Raw genomic sequence first — 17,985 nt, 5'->3', positions numbered from 1 at the left:
TTTCCATATTTTGTTGTGTGTACTATAGAAGTGTTGTATGTTTTTTCCGGACTTCGTCGATAATAGCGAAGCTGTGCAAACAACGCAGATAAATCATGCCAGATAGAAGAAGCAGCTTTAAATCTGTCTGTTATTAATTGATTAATTAATTAATTATTACATCCATGTAGGCCTATGAGTCAAAACATCTGAGTGACAAAACATGGTCAAATGGAACAAGTTCCATTCATCCAGTTCCATTTTTAAGAAGTTAACAATTTTGGAGAGTTGGTGAATAACCTGTGAAGTACTCTGAACACATGTGGAAAAAAGGCATGAAATTCCTCATACATACCATACATTTCCCCATAACACACATTACTCTTACAGCCAAGCCTGTGCTATATCATCCATGGAGAATGTATCATTTTTCATTCATATGTATGCCACCTTTGCCACACCTTGTCACATATCCAATGTATAGATCATATGATGGTCTACATCAGTGCACGCATGCATAAACCATTCAAATCATTCTGACATTTTGCATTTCTGTATTCTGCATTTCAAGTCTCTCCATAAGTCACACATTCTTGAAGTGAATTAAAATAGAAACACATGTTAATTTAAGTTTTATTATACCCAAAGAAATGGAAGCACCACTGCATGTATTAGTGGGTACACTGGTTATTGCTGAGGCGAACACTCGAATAACACACAAAATAATTGGCCTATGTAGGATTAAATATATATATTTTAAAACATACGTGTATACATTATGCCTCTATTGATGGGAAAGTTGTGGTAAAGAGAGCAATGGGACTAGGGTTGGGAAATGACCAGGCGTTAGTGGTATGGTGTGTTTTCTTTCTTGTGCCCCACTATTTGTACCTGGAGGAATGTGTATACGCTTCTGCCGGGGTGTAGCACTAAGAAGTCCCGGGCCCTAAAGCAGATTGCATGGGCCTCCCCTCAATTCAAAATCATCCTCATTGGCCCTGCTTATACTACAGGGGCCTTGGTAACCCACCACCCTCATTACCACTCCCCTATGTGCAGGGCCGGTACTAGTGAACTTGGTGCCCTAGGCCACTGGTTCTTAACCTTTTTTTCTCAGCGCACCCCCTTACCTGTTCCTAAGACTAGCCGTGCACCCCCAACCCAACATGTATAATGTGAATAAGGACTAAAAAAGAATTTTAATGATGAATCACAATGATTTTTGCTTGAGATATTAATGAAAAGCTTAATGACTTTAAATGGGGATCAAAACATGTTTTGATTTGGTTTAGATTTGGCCTAATCATAATGTTCCCAAGCTGAATGTTGGTCACAACCTCAACACAAACAATATTCCGCGCACCCCCTGTAATGTCTGGCGCACCCCCAGGGGGTGCCCGCACCCCAGGTTAAGAACCACTGCCCTAGGCGAGCACCCCCTTCCCTTTTTGTGCATTTAGACATTGTCATCTGTAAACATGGCGCCATGCATCTGATCGAACACAGCTAATCTGTGCCAAGTCCATGCATAATCATTATCAAAGTGTTCAGTGTAAAGAGTTTTTTTTCATGTAGTGAAGAAGTGAAGGTTTTTTTTTTCGTTGACATTCTAACTCTGTGGGACATTTTGGGCATTCCTGGTGCCCCCAAGACATTTGGCGCCCTAGGCGACTGCCTGGTGTGCATGTGCCATGGCGCCAGCCCTGCCTATGTGGACCTTTATTTCCCTGTGCATAAGACCAAAAAGAACCACCTCACCGAACTTGCTGCATGACCGGATTTAGTTTTGCATTTGACAGTAAGAAGCATCAGTCATAACCAGAAGAGTATCGGTGCCTCCTCAGACTTGTAACATCATTTTATTGCAATGATTGAAGTTTTTTAATATGGGGACTGGACTACCGTATAAGTGATAACTACTAATGGAAAAGCTGACCTAGATGACCAAAGCTGTAATTTGCACATGGGTCTCTACTCTAGAGTGAATGCAATCGCCCTGATGATCTCCAGATGTCTCGGTGATCCTTGCGAGAAAGAGACTCTACAACGTACTGTAGCTGTAGTGCAGAGGGCTGATGTTTCCAACAGCACACAGGCTTGCTGTTGGTTGAACATGAGAGAGAGAGAGAGAGAGAGAGAGAGAGAGAGAGAGAGAGAGAGAGAGAGAGAGAGAGAGGAGAACACAGAGCGCACAAGTGACAAGTGAGGAAAAGAGAGAGGAAAAAGAGAGAAGAGAGCAATTACGACGGCAGTGAGAAAGAGCAAGAGAGAGAGAGAGAGAGAGAGCGTTAGAAACAGACAGAATATGTTCAACAGTCAAAAGAGGGGCAATTTCATCTTTTTCTCTTTTCCATTTTTCACTACTGCTGTATAGCAGCAGCACCGCACCGTAAAACACAGGAGCAGATGGAAGCACTTTACCGCTGATCATTTTAAGTGTGTGCCGCCGCTCGGTCCCCTCATCACCACCACCACCACCTCCACCTCCATCTCAACCCTCCACCCACTACACCCCCATATTGGCCAGGCAGCAGGCCCTGCCAGTGGCACTGTGGCCCGGGATGAAGTGTTTTTGTGGAAATGCCTGTGGCGGATCCTTCTTCCAGGAAGCACCAGAGGGCAGAGCCTTGCATGTCTGCTAATTGGCCCCCACAACCAGCGGAGCTGCTGCTGCTGCTGCTGCTGCTGCTGTAGGCAGCTGTGGCCCTGGTGGTGGGGCTGCTCCCAGGGTCCTGTGGTGGGGCTCGTAGGCCCCTTGGGGCTCCAGACACCCGGGGCTTGCGACCGTGTGTGGTCGTGGGGCTTGTGCTTGAGACCGTGTGTGGTGGGGATCCCCTTGGCCCTCCTATAGGTTCTGGTGGGGATCTCCCTTGGCCCTCCTACAGTAGGTTCTTTGGGGTCCAGACACCCATGGCTCTTGTGCTTGTGGCCCTGTGTGGTGGGACTTGTGGGCCCTCCTTGGTTCTTGGGGCTCTTGGGGGTCCAGACACCCATGGCTCTTGTGCTTGTGTGGCTCCGGTGGTTTCTACAGATGTGGCCACAAGCTACAGTGCAGTTCTCCCCAATGAGTGCGGCGTTGTGCTGAAAATGATGTCTTGTTGTACTGTATGCATGCAGTCTCTTCACAGACGGGCTGTGTGAGATGGACAAGTAAAACATATTTTTGCTTTGTGTATGCAGCGCTACAATCAATCAGAGCTGTGTCTCCGATGATTAATCAAGCGTTAGTGATCAGCCAAGAGCTCACCAATGCACTTCTCCTCGCCTAACCACACAATTACCCCACATCCAGCAGAGCAGCTGGAGGTACGAATCTCAGGCCCCAGTGGTGCCACAGTAGGTTCTTGGGCCCTTTGGGGGTCCAGACACGCAGGTCACGTGCTTCTGTATGTGGCTTCTATGATGTCCACAGATGTTACCACAGCCTAGCCCCTAATGAGGGCAGTCTATCACTCCAAATGGTGTCTTGTTGTGTGCAGTCTCTATACAGTGCATGATGGAACAATGAGGAGGATATCGGAACACATCTTTGTTAAGCTGGACTCAGTGAAGTCCTGGATGAGTACCACTCAAACTGGATGGCATTATACCAGGAAGCACCATGCTCACAGACCACACTGTAGTCTTGCAAAGAGACAGGAAGTTCTCAGAGGATGATGTATCTCCTGCATCATCACACAGAATCGTCTCGAAACAATGACTTCCTGTTTAGAATCTCTTTACAGAATGACACTGTGAAGTGCACACTGTAAAACATCTTTTGATATTATGTTCAGTCCATGTACCAACAGGCACCCCATAAACACAGGAAAAGAATACAGTGAAAAGTAAAGATAGTAGAAGTGTACTGTGACATGGAGAATAGAAGAGACAACATTGATGGAAAACACCAGTACCAGTACAACATTACAAAAAGACCTCTCATCCATGATGACACACAAGACAAGGCTCACCCGTGCCATCATTTTGGCATTTACTGAGAGAGAGATAGAGAGAGAGAGAGATTGCACAGATATTTCCTCATCATCTCATGTGGCAGTTGTCAGGGTCAAGACACCTGCCTTTTAAGTCTGCCATCCTGAAAGCTGCCATCGCCTTCTTCTGTTTGTTTTTATTTATTTATTTCTTTTGTTTACATTTATGTGTTTTGAAATGGTGAACTCCGGTGACAGCTCGAGCGTAATGACTCCAGTGAAGAGGAAAGCGGCGTCCGGCCTTTAGCGCCCCCTGGTCACAGTTGACGGGGCAACCATGCGGAGAGCGGCCAAGTGTGGACACAGGTTTGAGTGTGTGTGAGCAGGGCCGCTGACAGCTTTGGCTGGGCCCAGGACAAAGTCATCTGAAAGGGCTCCCCACCCAATACATATAATGTGATGAGAACCCAATTTTGGGCCCCCTTTGTCCCTGGGCCCGGGACCACTGTCCCCTTTGTCCCCTCCTGTCAGCTTCCCTGTGTGCGAGTGTGTGTGTGTGTTTGAGAGAGAGAGAGAGAGAGAGAGAGAGAGTGTGTGTGTGTAAGAGGGGTGTGTGCAGTGCTACCTTCTTCTTTTTACCATTAGGGGTGTGTGTGTGTGTCTGTGGGGGGGTCACCTGCCTTTACTGTCACGCCTCGACAAACATGCACTGTCTGTTTTGTCTGCATTCATTAAGATTCCGTGTCGGCCCCTCCATGTCAGCTTTTCCCTCAAACCCACCTGATCCCTGACATGCAGCTTGCAGGCATGTTTCTTTTATTCTTCTCCGGTTTCGCTGCTGACAGCTTGCATAATTGTGATGCCTTCAACGGCAGGCAGCAAAGCGAAGGGGCCAAAGATTCACGGTAAACCAAACGTTTAAACGGGGGAGGCCAAACATTCACACTTTATACCCAAACCTTTCTTGGCCCAAGGACGTACCGTAGTCTGTGGTGTGCTCCAGGCCTTAGATATACCGTATAGCATGCAGAGGAAACATCTGCGATCAACTAAAATGTTGGTACAATATGCACCCCTCTGCTTTGTTTATTTTGATAGCTGTACACATCCTGTTATGGTATAAATACTGCCAATACTGTCCATGGGTTTGAACAGCAAGCAGTGTTTTGCCTTTTAGAATTATACTAAAAGCACATCCATTTGAATCACTCAAAGGCCTGATAGGCAATTAATTATGATGATCGCAGCTAGGCTTAGGATGAGGGTTTTTTTTTCCTTTTTGATTTTCCCCCTTCCACTGAGAGGCAGACCATGAAACTTGGAGAGTGTAACCCCATCCAGAGGATTCAGAGGATGCGTAGAAGATTTCAATGCTGGAACATTCTCCTCGTTGTGGTAGCCCAGACCCCCCACCCCCCAAAAAACCCATGTAGGATTACCACTACTGCAGACTCTCTAATTTGTTTTGAAAATGTGTGCCCTTTTGGGCACCAATAATAATAATTTCATGACACAAAATACCTCTTTACGTACAACTATACGACACAAATTCAACAGCACTATAATTTCTTCTGTTTTAAATTTCACAGCACAGTGCGGAAGTCACACCATCTACTACTATTATATGTGGTGCATCGAGTTTGGAATTAATACGTGTCTGTCACCCCACCCTCATCCTGTCTGGCTAATGCAAGTTGGAGAGACTACAGCTCCAACGTGATTTGCAAGTAATGCCAAGGAGAGAAAGGCTTCCACATGAAAAGACCTACTTTTCACTTATTCATCCACTTGAATCGTTTTTTTGGTGGAGGAACTGTGAAAATAATATTAAATGCATGCTTCGTGGATGACAGAGGGCAGTCTCTTCACAACCTTTTTTTGTCCTCCAAAAGTGAAGAATTACAGTAATTTCAGACTTGTTAGAACTTCTGGTGTCCTTGACTACCTGTGTTGTTGCTCTGAGGCCTGGCCAATAGTCAGCAGCCATCTTTGTCGAGGCATCTTGAGATCATCAAGGGGGCCTGAATGGGATTCTCTGGCATAGCGTCTCTGCCAGTCTCCATTTGGTGATGAGAAGTTGGTTCCTGTCTTCTCTCAGGCCATAGCAGGACATTTGCTTGCAGTTTCTGTCCATCTGCTATCATTATGCAGGAAGCTCACGAAAGTGCCCCATGAATTTAGACTTTTTTGTTTGTTTCCAAGCAAGACTTTTTTGGGTTGTTTGTTGATTGTCGGTTTTGTTCTGTTTCATACAGTCTGATGCCAAGAGAGGCTCATGCAGCAAAAGCTCTTCGATAATTTGAGGGAAGCGCCATGAATGAAACATTGGTTCACTTTTCAAGTTACTCTGACAGTTACTCTGACAGTAGCTTCCACCTACTTCAAAAATTGTTTTTTTTAACAGAAATCCACAGCAATTTAAAATACTTACAAAAAATGTAAAATAAAAATGTACAATTAAATATGCATTTCTGTGATAGTGGACAACATACCATACATAAAAGAATCAAGTATATGGTATACTGCGCACAGGTAGTATTTTACTGTATTTTTCAGACTTGTTAATTTGTTTGATTAATAGGCCATACTTATTGATGGAAATGACAAATCATAGATAATCTAATGCCTTGCAAAACCCACAAAGAATGTCTATAGAAAGTATAAAGGCTACCCCTGTCAAAAAAGAAAACAAAATAGTGAATTCATTATAAAGATTGTATTAAACAAACATGATTCAGAGACTATTCCCCAACCAGAGAAACGTAATTTAGAACATTTTTAAAAACATTCATGTCACCGCCCTACTTGCAAAACATGTATTTCCTTTTACTTCCGAGCACCAACAGTATAGGCCGTATCAGAGCACGGACGTGACTATTGATTATGGGTGATAAATGGAGCCTATGATTTATGGGAAGCTCCTCGGGGAGTCTTAGCAACACATTTGAATAGGGGAAAACTCTGCACGGCACTCCACAAGTTCTGGTATCAATATGTTGACTGTCTGTCAACTGGTTGACCTTTCCCCTCTGACTCCAAAGGCCATCTCCTATCGGATTGCAATTAAAATATGGAAATACCGGCATAAGCGGCCCAGTAACCATTTCCAGCATGGAATTTCCGAAGTCTTGGCGTTTTCCAATCCTGCCGGAAATATTTGGGTAGGAATGACAGCATGGAGTCGGACACATGCAAAACAGAGTCTCGTGCTGTGTCAAAAGAATGGACATTTTTGTGGATACTTCATGTTCCGCACACACTCACCGAAAGGAAGGTTCAGCCCAGGTGAAGAGAGAGGGGTTTGCAATGGTGGTGCAACACAAGACGAATAACAAGTCGGACAAATAAACACTAGTTTGTATGCAGTGCAGGGAGAGCTGTCGTGCATAAAAGGTCAGGCCTCCATGGCTCTTCATCTACTCACAGAGTTGAATTAAAATGTTAATCTAACGAGGCCTAGGAAAAACATTTTTATGTGATTTGGAACATTTTCCATATACATATTCTATGCTGTACATAACACAGGGCATAATGCACTTAATCATATTCCCCCATGTCAAGTTCAGTGCCTGACTTTTAGTAATGAAAGCTGCGTTTTAAATGCATTCATACCGCATGACAGGAAATTGATTAGTTGTGATTCATTTCCAATGAATTGCATAAACCATGACTTGATGGATGTGTTTTAAAACATTTGAAATTTAATTTGTTTTGACCTTCCATTTGATCTTTCCTTAAGTCACGAACACAGGAAAATATATGGGATATTTAGAAGCACTATCATTATCTTGGATTTCACTCTGGCTTTAAATGGTGTTATTTACACAAACACTCACACTAACCACTCATTCATGGCTTTTTCCTTCTCTGATTCTTTTATCCAATTAATCATAAATTATCCGTTCTTTACCCAGTGACATCAGCTCTTGGTTCAGGACCGTATGTTGATTTTGATCATCCTTTCAGATTCAGATCTAATCTTTTCCAGCAGAGTGTTTTCATTGGCTTAAATACATCCTGACAGACGAGGAAGTGGTTTTAGAATTTCTTTTTTCTTTTCTTTTCAAAATATCACTGGAGGCCCTGCCGTGGCCTAACGATAGGGCACTGGGTTGTTATGCCGGCGACCCGGGTTCGATTCCCGCCTGGGTCATTTGCTAATTCTTCCCAGTCTCTCTCTCCCCACTCATTTCCTGTCTCACTGTCCTGTCAAAAACAAGGGCAAAAAAGCTCTCTCTCTCTCTCTCTATATATATATATATATATACAGTGCCCTCCATAATTATTGGCACCCCTGGTTGAGATGTGTTTTTTAGCTTCCAATTATTATTATTTTTTTCTAAATAATATGGGACCTTAATGGAAAAAAAGAGAAAAATCCAACCTTCAATACAAGTGCATTTAGTCAGTGGGGAAAAAATCCCACATAAAGAAATAATTATTTGACATCAAATAATGTGTTTCACAATTATTAGCACCCCTGGTGTTAATATTTTGTACAACCCCCTTTTGCCAACAAAACAGCACCTAATCTTCTCCTATAATGTTTCACAAGATGGGAAAAGACAGAAAGAGGGATCTTCAGCCATTCCTCTTTGCAGAATCTGTCTAAACCTGCGTCCTCTCCTCTGTACTCTCCTCTTCAGTTCACCCCACAGGTTCTCAATGGGGTTGAGGTCTGGGGACTGAGATGGCCATGGGAGGAGCTTGATTTTGTGTCTGGTGAACCATTTCTGTGTAGATTTGGCCATATGTTTAGGGTCATTGTCTTGCTAAAAGACCCAGTGACGACCCATCTTCAGCTTTCGGGCAGAGGGCAACAGATTTTGATTTAAAATGTCCTGGTATTTCAAAGCATTCATGATGCCATGCACTCTAACAAGGTTCCCAGGGCCTTTGGAAGCGAAACAGCCCCACAGCATCACTGACCCACCCCCATACTTCACAGTGGGTATGAGGTGCTTTTCAGCATGCGCATCTTTCGTGGCACGCCAGACCCACTTAGAGTGTTTGTTGCCAAAAAGCTCAATCTTGGTCTCATCTGACCAAAGCACACGGTCCCAGTTGAGGCCCCAATACCGCTTGGCGAACTCCAGACATTTGCGTTTATGATTGTGAGGAAAGGTTTTCTCCGTGCATGCCTTCCAAACAGCTTGTTGGTGTGTAGACAGCGCCTGATGGTTGATTTGGAGACTTTGTGACCCCAGGATGCTACCATTTGTTGTAATTCTGTAACAGTGAGCTTTGGAGATCTTTTGATTTCTCTTACCATCCTCCTCACTGTGCGTGGTGGCAAAAGAAACTTGGGTCCTCGTCTAGGCTTGTTTACCACTGTTCCAGTGTTTTGAACTTCTTAATTATTCATCTCACAGTGGATATGGGCAGCTGCAGTTGAGTGGCAATCTTCTTGTAGCCTCTGCCTGACCTGTGAAGGTCGACGCACATCTGCCTCACTTGTATGCTGTGTTCCTTTGTCTTTCCCATGTTTAAGAGTGGATAAGAGAAATGTCCTCGGTGTCACGTCATATTTATACCCCAGGGAAACAGGAAGTGATGAATTACTAATTAAATGTTCCTACATACTCTGGTAAACTTTGTAAACTACTGTAGAAATGACAGAAATGCTTCAATTATATTTATTTCCTGGGAATTGTTAAGGGTGCCAATAATAGTGGAACAGGTGATTTAATGAAAAATAATTATTTTTCAGTCAGGGATTTTTTTCTTTTCCTACAATTCATTTGAGTTGAAGGCTACATTTTCCTACAATTTTCAGTGTGACAGTATTCTTCTGCAATAAACACTGAATTTATTTTAAGGCTTTTAACACATCTCAACCAGGGGTGCCAATAATTATGGAGGGCACTGTATATATATACTGTATATATACAGTATATATATATAATATCACTGGAACTCCATCTGAGCTGAGTCTGAGATGTTCTCCAACTCCAGAGGGATGAGCGAGAGAGAGATGTGATGTGCACAGAGCAGTCGGTAGCCTGATATCAAACAAAGCATACAGCGAGGGAAGAAGCTCTTCAGTTGTGGGCCATCATGTTCCCATGCATACATTGTCAACCTAGGGAAGACTGATGTTTGGTTAAGATGATTGAAAATGGAAACCAAAACTGACTTGGAGTAGTATCAGTTTCTGCTGTGTGATGAATGTGGATCGTATCTGATATCTAGTCACTAAGGCAAAGCCCTAGAGGTGTCTCAGTGTTTTTAGATGATGTACGTCATTAATTCTAAAATACTAGGTCACACATGTTCCTAGGATCTGGTGAATCACTTAAAGCATTTGGGAGTTAAAAATTCAATTATTCCATGCAGTATTCTCTTGGTTGTTCAAAAAAAATGTAGACTTAGGCCCACAAGTGCGTTATAATTTATTCCCCATTCTTTTTGTTCTCTGTCTCGGGTGCTTTCTGACATCACTGCTTAACTCGTGTCACTGTTTGAATGGCCATAAAACTAATCTGGTGCAGAATAATTTTATATGATGTGGTTCTTCTGTTTTGCAGGAAATGCATTGCTAAGCTTAACTGTGAGCACAGCATCGTGGTTAAAAGAATATGACAGGCCTCCTTGGATGTCAACAAAGTCTGCTCAGGATGTTCTAACATTGTAAAAGTTACAAACATGCCTCATAAGAACTATAAATGTTAGAGCCCTCTATAATTTGTTCTATAAGTTACTGTACAGTTTCTTCACAGCCAACAAAATGCACCCTGTGAACATGACTGTAGTAATGGTGCTGAATTGTTGTGTTTGCATGGCCAGGGTCTGCTTGAAGTCTGCCTGACATAGAAGGGAAGCCAATCACAGACTACAGGATACACCAAGAGATCTTCATTGTCGTTGTTTTATTTGTGACCATTATATATGTGGTCTACATTTTTGTTTCCCTCTGGCTGCGCGATCCTGGCTGCGCACAACTCAACCTCTGATTTTTGGAAACCGGTCAAAACATTAGCTCACGTGGATGGTTGCCAGTGTCTTTCCCTTCCTCACAACACCATGTTTATAAACAAAAAAAACCCATGTATTAGGGCCCCAGCACTGAAGTGCAAGGGCTACGGCCCTGCCCCTGCAACGTATGTGTGAGGGCCTGTCATTGCCGCTTGCGGCCTTAATTTGCTTACTCGCACAGATTATTTGTGCCCATTTGTGATAAGCTACAAGAGAACATGTTCAATTCTTATAGTACAAAAAGGGAAAATCAGCTCTGAACATTTGTCTTACCCATAAAAAAGACATGAAGTTGGCCATTTTAAAGACAAAATGTGAGCTTTTTGATTAACCGATACTGTTTTCTGAAGCATTAAGTAGCTTCAACTTGCATACTCTGCAAAAAAAAAAAATGAAATCACAATGTGATTTTCTCAGTTTCACACTCAGAGACATGTGTCTTTGGGTTCGAAATCCAGTCACATTTATGAGCAGTTTCCATGTGACCTTCAATGCATTAATCATGTTCAGGCAGATCAATTGTATTGTTATCTGTCTTGAGGTGTGCATTGCAGAGTTGGTCTGGGGCCGGAAGACACATTTTTAAAAGGTTTATGCTGTGTACATGATGGGTGAGTTTGTATACATTCATGGGTTTTGAAGGGGGAGCCTCAGAGAGGCGATTCACTATGCTGCTGCATTGACCGAAACACCAAACACAGCTGGCCTCATTTCAGGAGGTGATACACATGCAGGTCACAAGCAGACAAATACAAACACATACCTGCTCCAACAGACACACACATCCATCCGTCCACCACCCCCACCCCCACTTCCAAACACACACACGCACGCGCACGCACGAACACACACACATATGTCATAAGTGATTGTTATTTATTACTCTATCACTTATTGTACTGGTTATCACCGGTCCATCACTATCACTCAACAATGTTAAATGCAGTATATTTATTACTTCATCACTTTATTGGTATTGGACCATCACTGTTACTTGTCCTGTCTTGCACTTGACGTCAGTCTGTAAATGTCAATCCTGTGTATGTCTATGTCCTTCATGGTATACACTAGAGAGAAAATTTTATTTCATTTTCCTTGTATGACCTGTCCATATGAAGAAACTGACAATTAAGCTGACATGACTTGACTTGACTTGAGGTGATAAGTGGACCCCGCTTAGCCCCACTTGTGTTATGCATTTATGAGCAGTGAACACCAGCATAGGTGAGGGCTTACGGCAGAAATGAAAAATTACAATTCACCGTTGCAGACAGGCATAGCAGACAGGCAGGATCTGTTGGGGGGACTGTGAGGCCTTGGTGGATTGTTAGGTACAGGGACATAGCCTATTGATCCTTATTTAAACAGCAGCCTCGCTCCCAGACAGACAGACTGAACATAACACTTAAGAGATAGAGACAAGGGGACAGTCACCACTGGCATACTACTTAAGGTTTCTCATATTTTTCTTATTCGTTTGATGGCTGAGCGCGCTTTACTGTTTTTTTGGTGAGGACTATAATTTCCTTATAAAAGAGGGAGCAGGTTCAGAAAAGCCCAAACAGGCAAGAAGAGGCACTTAGTAGACAGACAGGCAGACACTCAGGGATGGCAGGTACAGCCAGTACCGTCTGGTCCTCAAAATGCATCCTTGAAATAAATTGAGGAGCGTAACTCAGGGTCTAAAGATTTAGTTTCTACCTGGCAACAGGTATATCTTTTTATATACAGTCCCAGGAAAAGGTTTGTACACCCTCTGAAATTTCTTACATTTCTGTCAAAATTGATCATAAAACATGGTCTCATCTCAAGAAGGAACAATCAGAGTCTGCTTTAATTAATTCCACCCAAACATTTACATGTTATCATATTTTTATTGGTCATAAGGCCATAACATTCACAGGAGAGCAGGGCTTAAGTAAGTACACCCTTGCATTAAGTAGGTTTTAACCCTCAGTTAGTTGCAATATCATCAACCAGACTTGTCCTGTAGTTGCAGATCAGATTAACAAAACAATCTGTTTGTATCTTGTCTCCCTCTTCTTTTTTGTCAGAGATTTGACTGGGCTATTTCAGAATGTGTATTTCATTATTATGAAGCCATTCTAAAGTCGATTTGCTTCTAAAGTATGGGTTGTTGTCACATTTCAGGACCCATACTCTTGTGTGCTTCAACTGTGTGTCAGACTTCCTCACGTTTTTTGTTCCACTGATAATAGCAAACTGTCAAGGGCCTGAGGCAGCAAGGTAGCCGCATATATTGATGTTCCCGCCACCATACTCAGAAGAGAAGATGCAGCCAAGAATAGCTAAAAATGGGATTCATTCTGCCAATCTAAAATTAATGGGGTTTCTGTCCAAAAAATATTGCTGCACCTTTGCCACGTTTTGGTGTTAACTCACCAGTTTAATTCTAAATCACCCGAAATGAAACCCCATTGAAAATGAATGGGGTTTTATTTCTGTTTAGTTAGAATTAAACTGGTGAGTTAACACCAAAACCTGGCATGGAAATCTACAGGGTATATTGAAGAGTGAAGTGTGGGGCACCAGGTCAACAAACAAGAACAGCTGACAGCAAAGCATCAAGGATATCTGGGCTTCCATAACTCCCATGCACTGTTTTTGCCATTGACTTCAATGTTAAACGCATCATGGCCGTTATGAAGACAGAGAATGTCCTAACCAAGTATTGAACATTGCATGTCATGTAGAAAGTACCAAATTTCAACTGATTTAATGTGACCCGAATTTTGATGAAGAAAAATGTGATTTTATTACAATATTCTAATGATGCGAATTCCCCAATTCATGTTTTTTTTTAGCTGGAAGGCCAACGTATATAAAAAGACAAAATATAATGATTGGAATAGTTAAAAAACTGGGCCATGAATCTACAATCCATGACAGTTTAACATTATTGATGGAATTATGGAAATAAATCAACTTTTTCATGCTAGTCTAATAAAAAGGCCTGGAGCTGTATGTTTGGGGGGCTTTTTAGCCTTTATTTAGATAGGACAGTTTAAGAGATGACAGGAAGTAAGTGGGAGAGAGAGAACTCAGGTTGCCCGCATATGGTACGTTGTGTTAACACGCTGCGCCACAGCACCCCCGGCAACAGGTATCTTAACCCATTGGTCTTCATCAACATCTTCACCATGGAGAAGTCCTGTGTAGATGACTCCGTACCATACATGCAAGAACAGAAAGACTGAGGAAGGGGTTTTTCCCCCAGGCAGTGCGACTGCTGAACAGTGATCTATTTAAATAATCATTTTAGTTTATTACTTATTTCTTTTTTATGTATGGAAAAAAGCTTTATCTGAAGTAATTTTAAGAGATTGTAACTTCAACTAATGTATCATTAGGGTATCATGATAACTGATTGAGACAATTTAATTTCTTGTCTGTTATTTAGCTGTCATGGGGACTTACTGTAAATTAAAAGGTATACCATGGCTCGTAGAAAGCGTCTGTCTGGTATTAGGCTCTAGCTATGACTTCTAACCTGTCGAGAGATACATGAGTTGTATATTTTGGATGGCTCAGATTTAAAAGAGGGACGCAAAATGCATTGTCATTATGAAGTTTATCGTCAAACAAACACACTTTCACACAAAATTAACACATAACAGTCTACAGAGTTGCAAAACTAGAAAAGCACTCAGAGTGCAGAACCTGCATTAGCTCAGATCTTCACCAAATCAGCTCAATCCATCCATGTGTGCCGACATTGTGCTGTAACAATGTCATCATTTTGTGAGTTATTTTGTACCCCAACAAACAAGCAAACCTTGGTGCAAAATAACCTACTTGGCTGATATAATGGAAATTAAACAAATTGACATTTTACATCGCAAATCCATCCCGACCTTCTTCCAAGTTTTGCTGAAACTCAATTGCACTTGTCAGCAAAGTTTTTTCTCACTAAATGTATTGGCCATTTCGGCTGTTAAGCCGTTTTTTAAATGCTGTTTATTTTCCCAGAGCACATTGCTGCAATTTGTCTTGAAAATCCACATGCCAACCACAAACCACGTGAGCCGACTTAGCTTGTAAATAATGGATGAGCTGGTGATGGAGTCATGTCCCTGCTCTGATGGCCCTCTGCATGGCTGGACTGGCCAAGAGGCATACAGGGCATTTCGCCGGTGGACTGTTGATGATTTTGGCCTGGTCCTCTCCTCAATGTAGTGGTGTCAGTCCTCATGCTGCCACTTCTGACCTCAAAGTCATATTTAAATATTCATTTTGGCTGTTGTGGTCAAAATAGCTCGTAGATAACTAAGAAAGGTTGTCATCACAGGCTTCATTGTCTCTCTCAATGCCTGGCGGACTGGTCTTCACTGGAAATGCCTGACCTAGCATTTTGCCCCAGTCCAGCCCTGGCCCTCTGCTGCAACCACAAGCAGACCAGAGGGGAGCAGGAGAAAACAACATGCGGTTTAACAAAAAAAAAAAAAAGATTTAAAAATCCTTTTGAGGAGCTTTCATTAGTTAGGATTTGGCCATGTTGAGGTTGTTGTTTTTTTCTCCTGTGGAAAATGTATTGGAAAGAAATCCAGTGAGTGGGCCAAATGACTGATTAATGAAAGAATGAACGACAGAAGGGATGAATGAGTGAAATTAAATGAAACGGGATTGGGGATTGGACTGTGAAGGAGACTGTTTCCATTGTGGCCTGTGAAACTCTGAGGTGTGTTTGCAGTCCACAGAAGTCCTGCTGACTTCACAGATCTAAAATTCACTCTCTCTGTGTTTTGTATAATATATGCAACGTTGTTTAACCATGATGATTATGATGGAAATATATCACAAAATCCACCACAATCAAGCCTGGATGAGTTGATCTTCAATGTTTCTCCTCTGTTCTAGTGCACTTAGTATGTTGCTTGTAATGCTCTCACTTGTGAAAATGAAGTCATGAACCCTCTCTTCCCCTCTCTTTCTCTACAGGAGTCTGATGCCGCGCACGCTAGACGGCCAGGTGACCATGGAGAAGACGCCCAGCTACTTCGTGACCAAAGAGGCCCCCATGCGCGTCTGCTCCATGAACTGTGACACCAAGCTCATCGTGGTGGTACGGGACCCGGTGACCAGGGCGGTGTCCGACTATGCCCAGACGTTGTCCAAGAACCCCGGGCTGCCCTCCTTCCAGAGCCTGGCCTTCCGCAACTCCTCCGGCCCTCTGGACACCATCGACACGTCCTGGAGCGCCGTACGCATTGGCCTGTACGCCCAGCACCTGGAGGGCTGGCTGCGCCACTTCCCCCTCTCGCAATTCCTCTTCGTCAGCGGCGAGCGGCTGGTGGCCGATCCGGCAGGGGAGATGGGGCGCGTCCAGGACTTCCTGGGCCTCAAGCGCATCGTCGGGGACAAGCACTTCTACTTCAACCAGACCAAAGGGTTCCCCTGCCTGAAGAAGCCAGAGGGGAGCGGGCACCCCCGCTGCCTGGGCAAGTCAAAGGGCCGCCCCCACCCGCTCATACCTCCAGAGGCCCTGCAGAGCCTCAGGGAGTTCTACAGGCCATTCAACCTCAAGTTCTACCAAATGAGCGGCCAGGACTTTGGCTGGGACTGACAGACTAATTCACAACAGAGGACAAGTCTAAGACTGGCATATAACATCATCTCCGGCTGTATATGTCAGCAGCATTCAAGTTGAGAGATCTATCTGAGGAAGCACTGTCAGACATTTGGCTTGTTGCCCCAAGCCAGCGATGAGTGCTGAGTTACTGAAATATCACCAAATTATGGGTATGGATAAGTTGATTATCACTTACACTGGAAACGTCATAATGAAGACGTTCTTGTTTTTCCCACCAGGCCGTCTGTTGAAGGCTCTAGTCCAAAGAGTATTGGTTGAGTGCTAGTGGCATGACTGCAGGTGGTGCAATGCAGTGGAGTGCATTGCAGTGAGCACATGAAGACACATTGCAATTAGCTGTTTGAGTGAGAATGTCAGAGAGATCACAAATTTCCATTGTGTAGCAATAGACCACACAGTGCAACTTGAACTCATTCCAATCCATTGTAAGCTAACTCACTTGTCTGTCAGAAGTCAGTTGGACCGAGAGACTGCGAGTGAACAGGATGTAATGAAATTTGCTCAGCACAGGAAAAGTTCCATGAGCTGAGTGTCAGAGTTGTCAAAAAAAATGCCTCACATGATTAATGTGCTTCTTCAAGCAGCTCTTTCCACCTTCACAATATTGTGAGGCCTGTTTTTTTCCAGTCTTCAGGAATGTATATATATTGTAAGTCTGTATAGATGTTGTTCATTTTAAGGTGAATATTATGAAAATCCCGGGATACATTTACAGTGTAAACATCATAAAGAATATTGACAAATATCTGTTCAATTTAGGGCTGGGCAATATGGCAAACAAAATGGGCACACTGTATATTTCCCATATTCTCTGATACTCGTTGTTATCACAGTTCTGTTCATGCTGCTTTATCATTTCCCATCACCTCACAAATAATCGTCCTCAACAAAGCTAGTCAAAGGTTTCGTTTAAAAAATACCCATTGCTGATCATGAGAATTGACCTTATATTTATCACAGTCGTGATTTTAATGCCCAGCCCTTGTTCAACTGTATTAATGTATGTTGTACCCTTATGAATGATATCAATATCAGCAAAATAACTGTTCAGCTGTGCATGAACAGGATTTCTTGCTTTGGATGGAGGTTGTGGCCGTTCGAGCTGTTGCATTAAACACAAATGCCAAACAACATGGATGTCGTGCTTCGTGAAATGACACACAGATTGTATTTCAGGACTCTGCCTTGCATTCAGCCAATCGGATCAATAAAACAACACAGACAACTAAAAGTCGTGGCCTCAGTTAAGAGAATGATGTGAGAACAGAAAGAGGATTTGAGGACAGCCAGCCAGCTGTAGCTCGGGGCTGAGAAATTTCAACCTCACCCTGTGGTTCCAATTGTTTAGTGCAAACTACACTTGCAGTTATCGAAAACTATTCTCCGGCCTCTCATTACGAATTATGGCTAAGAATGTGAAAAGAGAATCTGTCAGAGATCATTCACCACACATCTCTATCATGTCACTGTTGTTTGTTGTGGGATCCAGCTCACTGAGCTTTTTAT

The 17,985-nt window shown here is 43.0% G+C and overlaps 1 protein-coding gene across 1 annotated transcript in view; it reads left to right on the top strand.

The window, feature by feature from the left end:
• The window catches only part of LOC134440588 (heparan sulfate glucosamine 3-O-sulfotransferase 6-like), an 18,814-nt gene extending 1,162 nt beyond the window's left edge, over window positions 1-17,652 (top strand). The window contains exon 2 of the mRNA XM_063190710.1: window positions 15,828-17,652. Coding sequence (XP_063046780.1) covers window positions 15,828-16,452 — 625 coding nt within the window. The 3' untranslated portion in view covers window positions 16,453-17,652. The remainder of the gene's footprint in view (window positions 1-15,827) is intronic.
• The last annotated feature ends 333 nt before the right edge of the window (window positions 17,653-17,985 follow it).

The sequence above is a fragment of the Engraulis encrasicolus genome, chromosome 2 (assembly GCF_034702125.1).
Source record: "Engraulis encrasicolus isolate BLACKSEA-1 chromosome 2, IST_EnEncr_1.0, whole genome shotgun sequence".
Classification (NCBI taxonomy): domain Eukaryota; kingdom Metazoa; phylum Chordata; class Actinopteri; order Clupeiformes; family Engraulidae; genus Engraulis; species Engraulis encrasicolus.
Note: the sequence above shows the minus strand (reverse complement) of the source record. Positions and strands in the feature narration are given on the sequence as shown.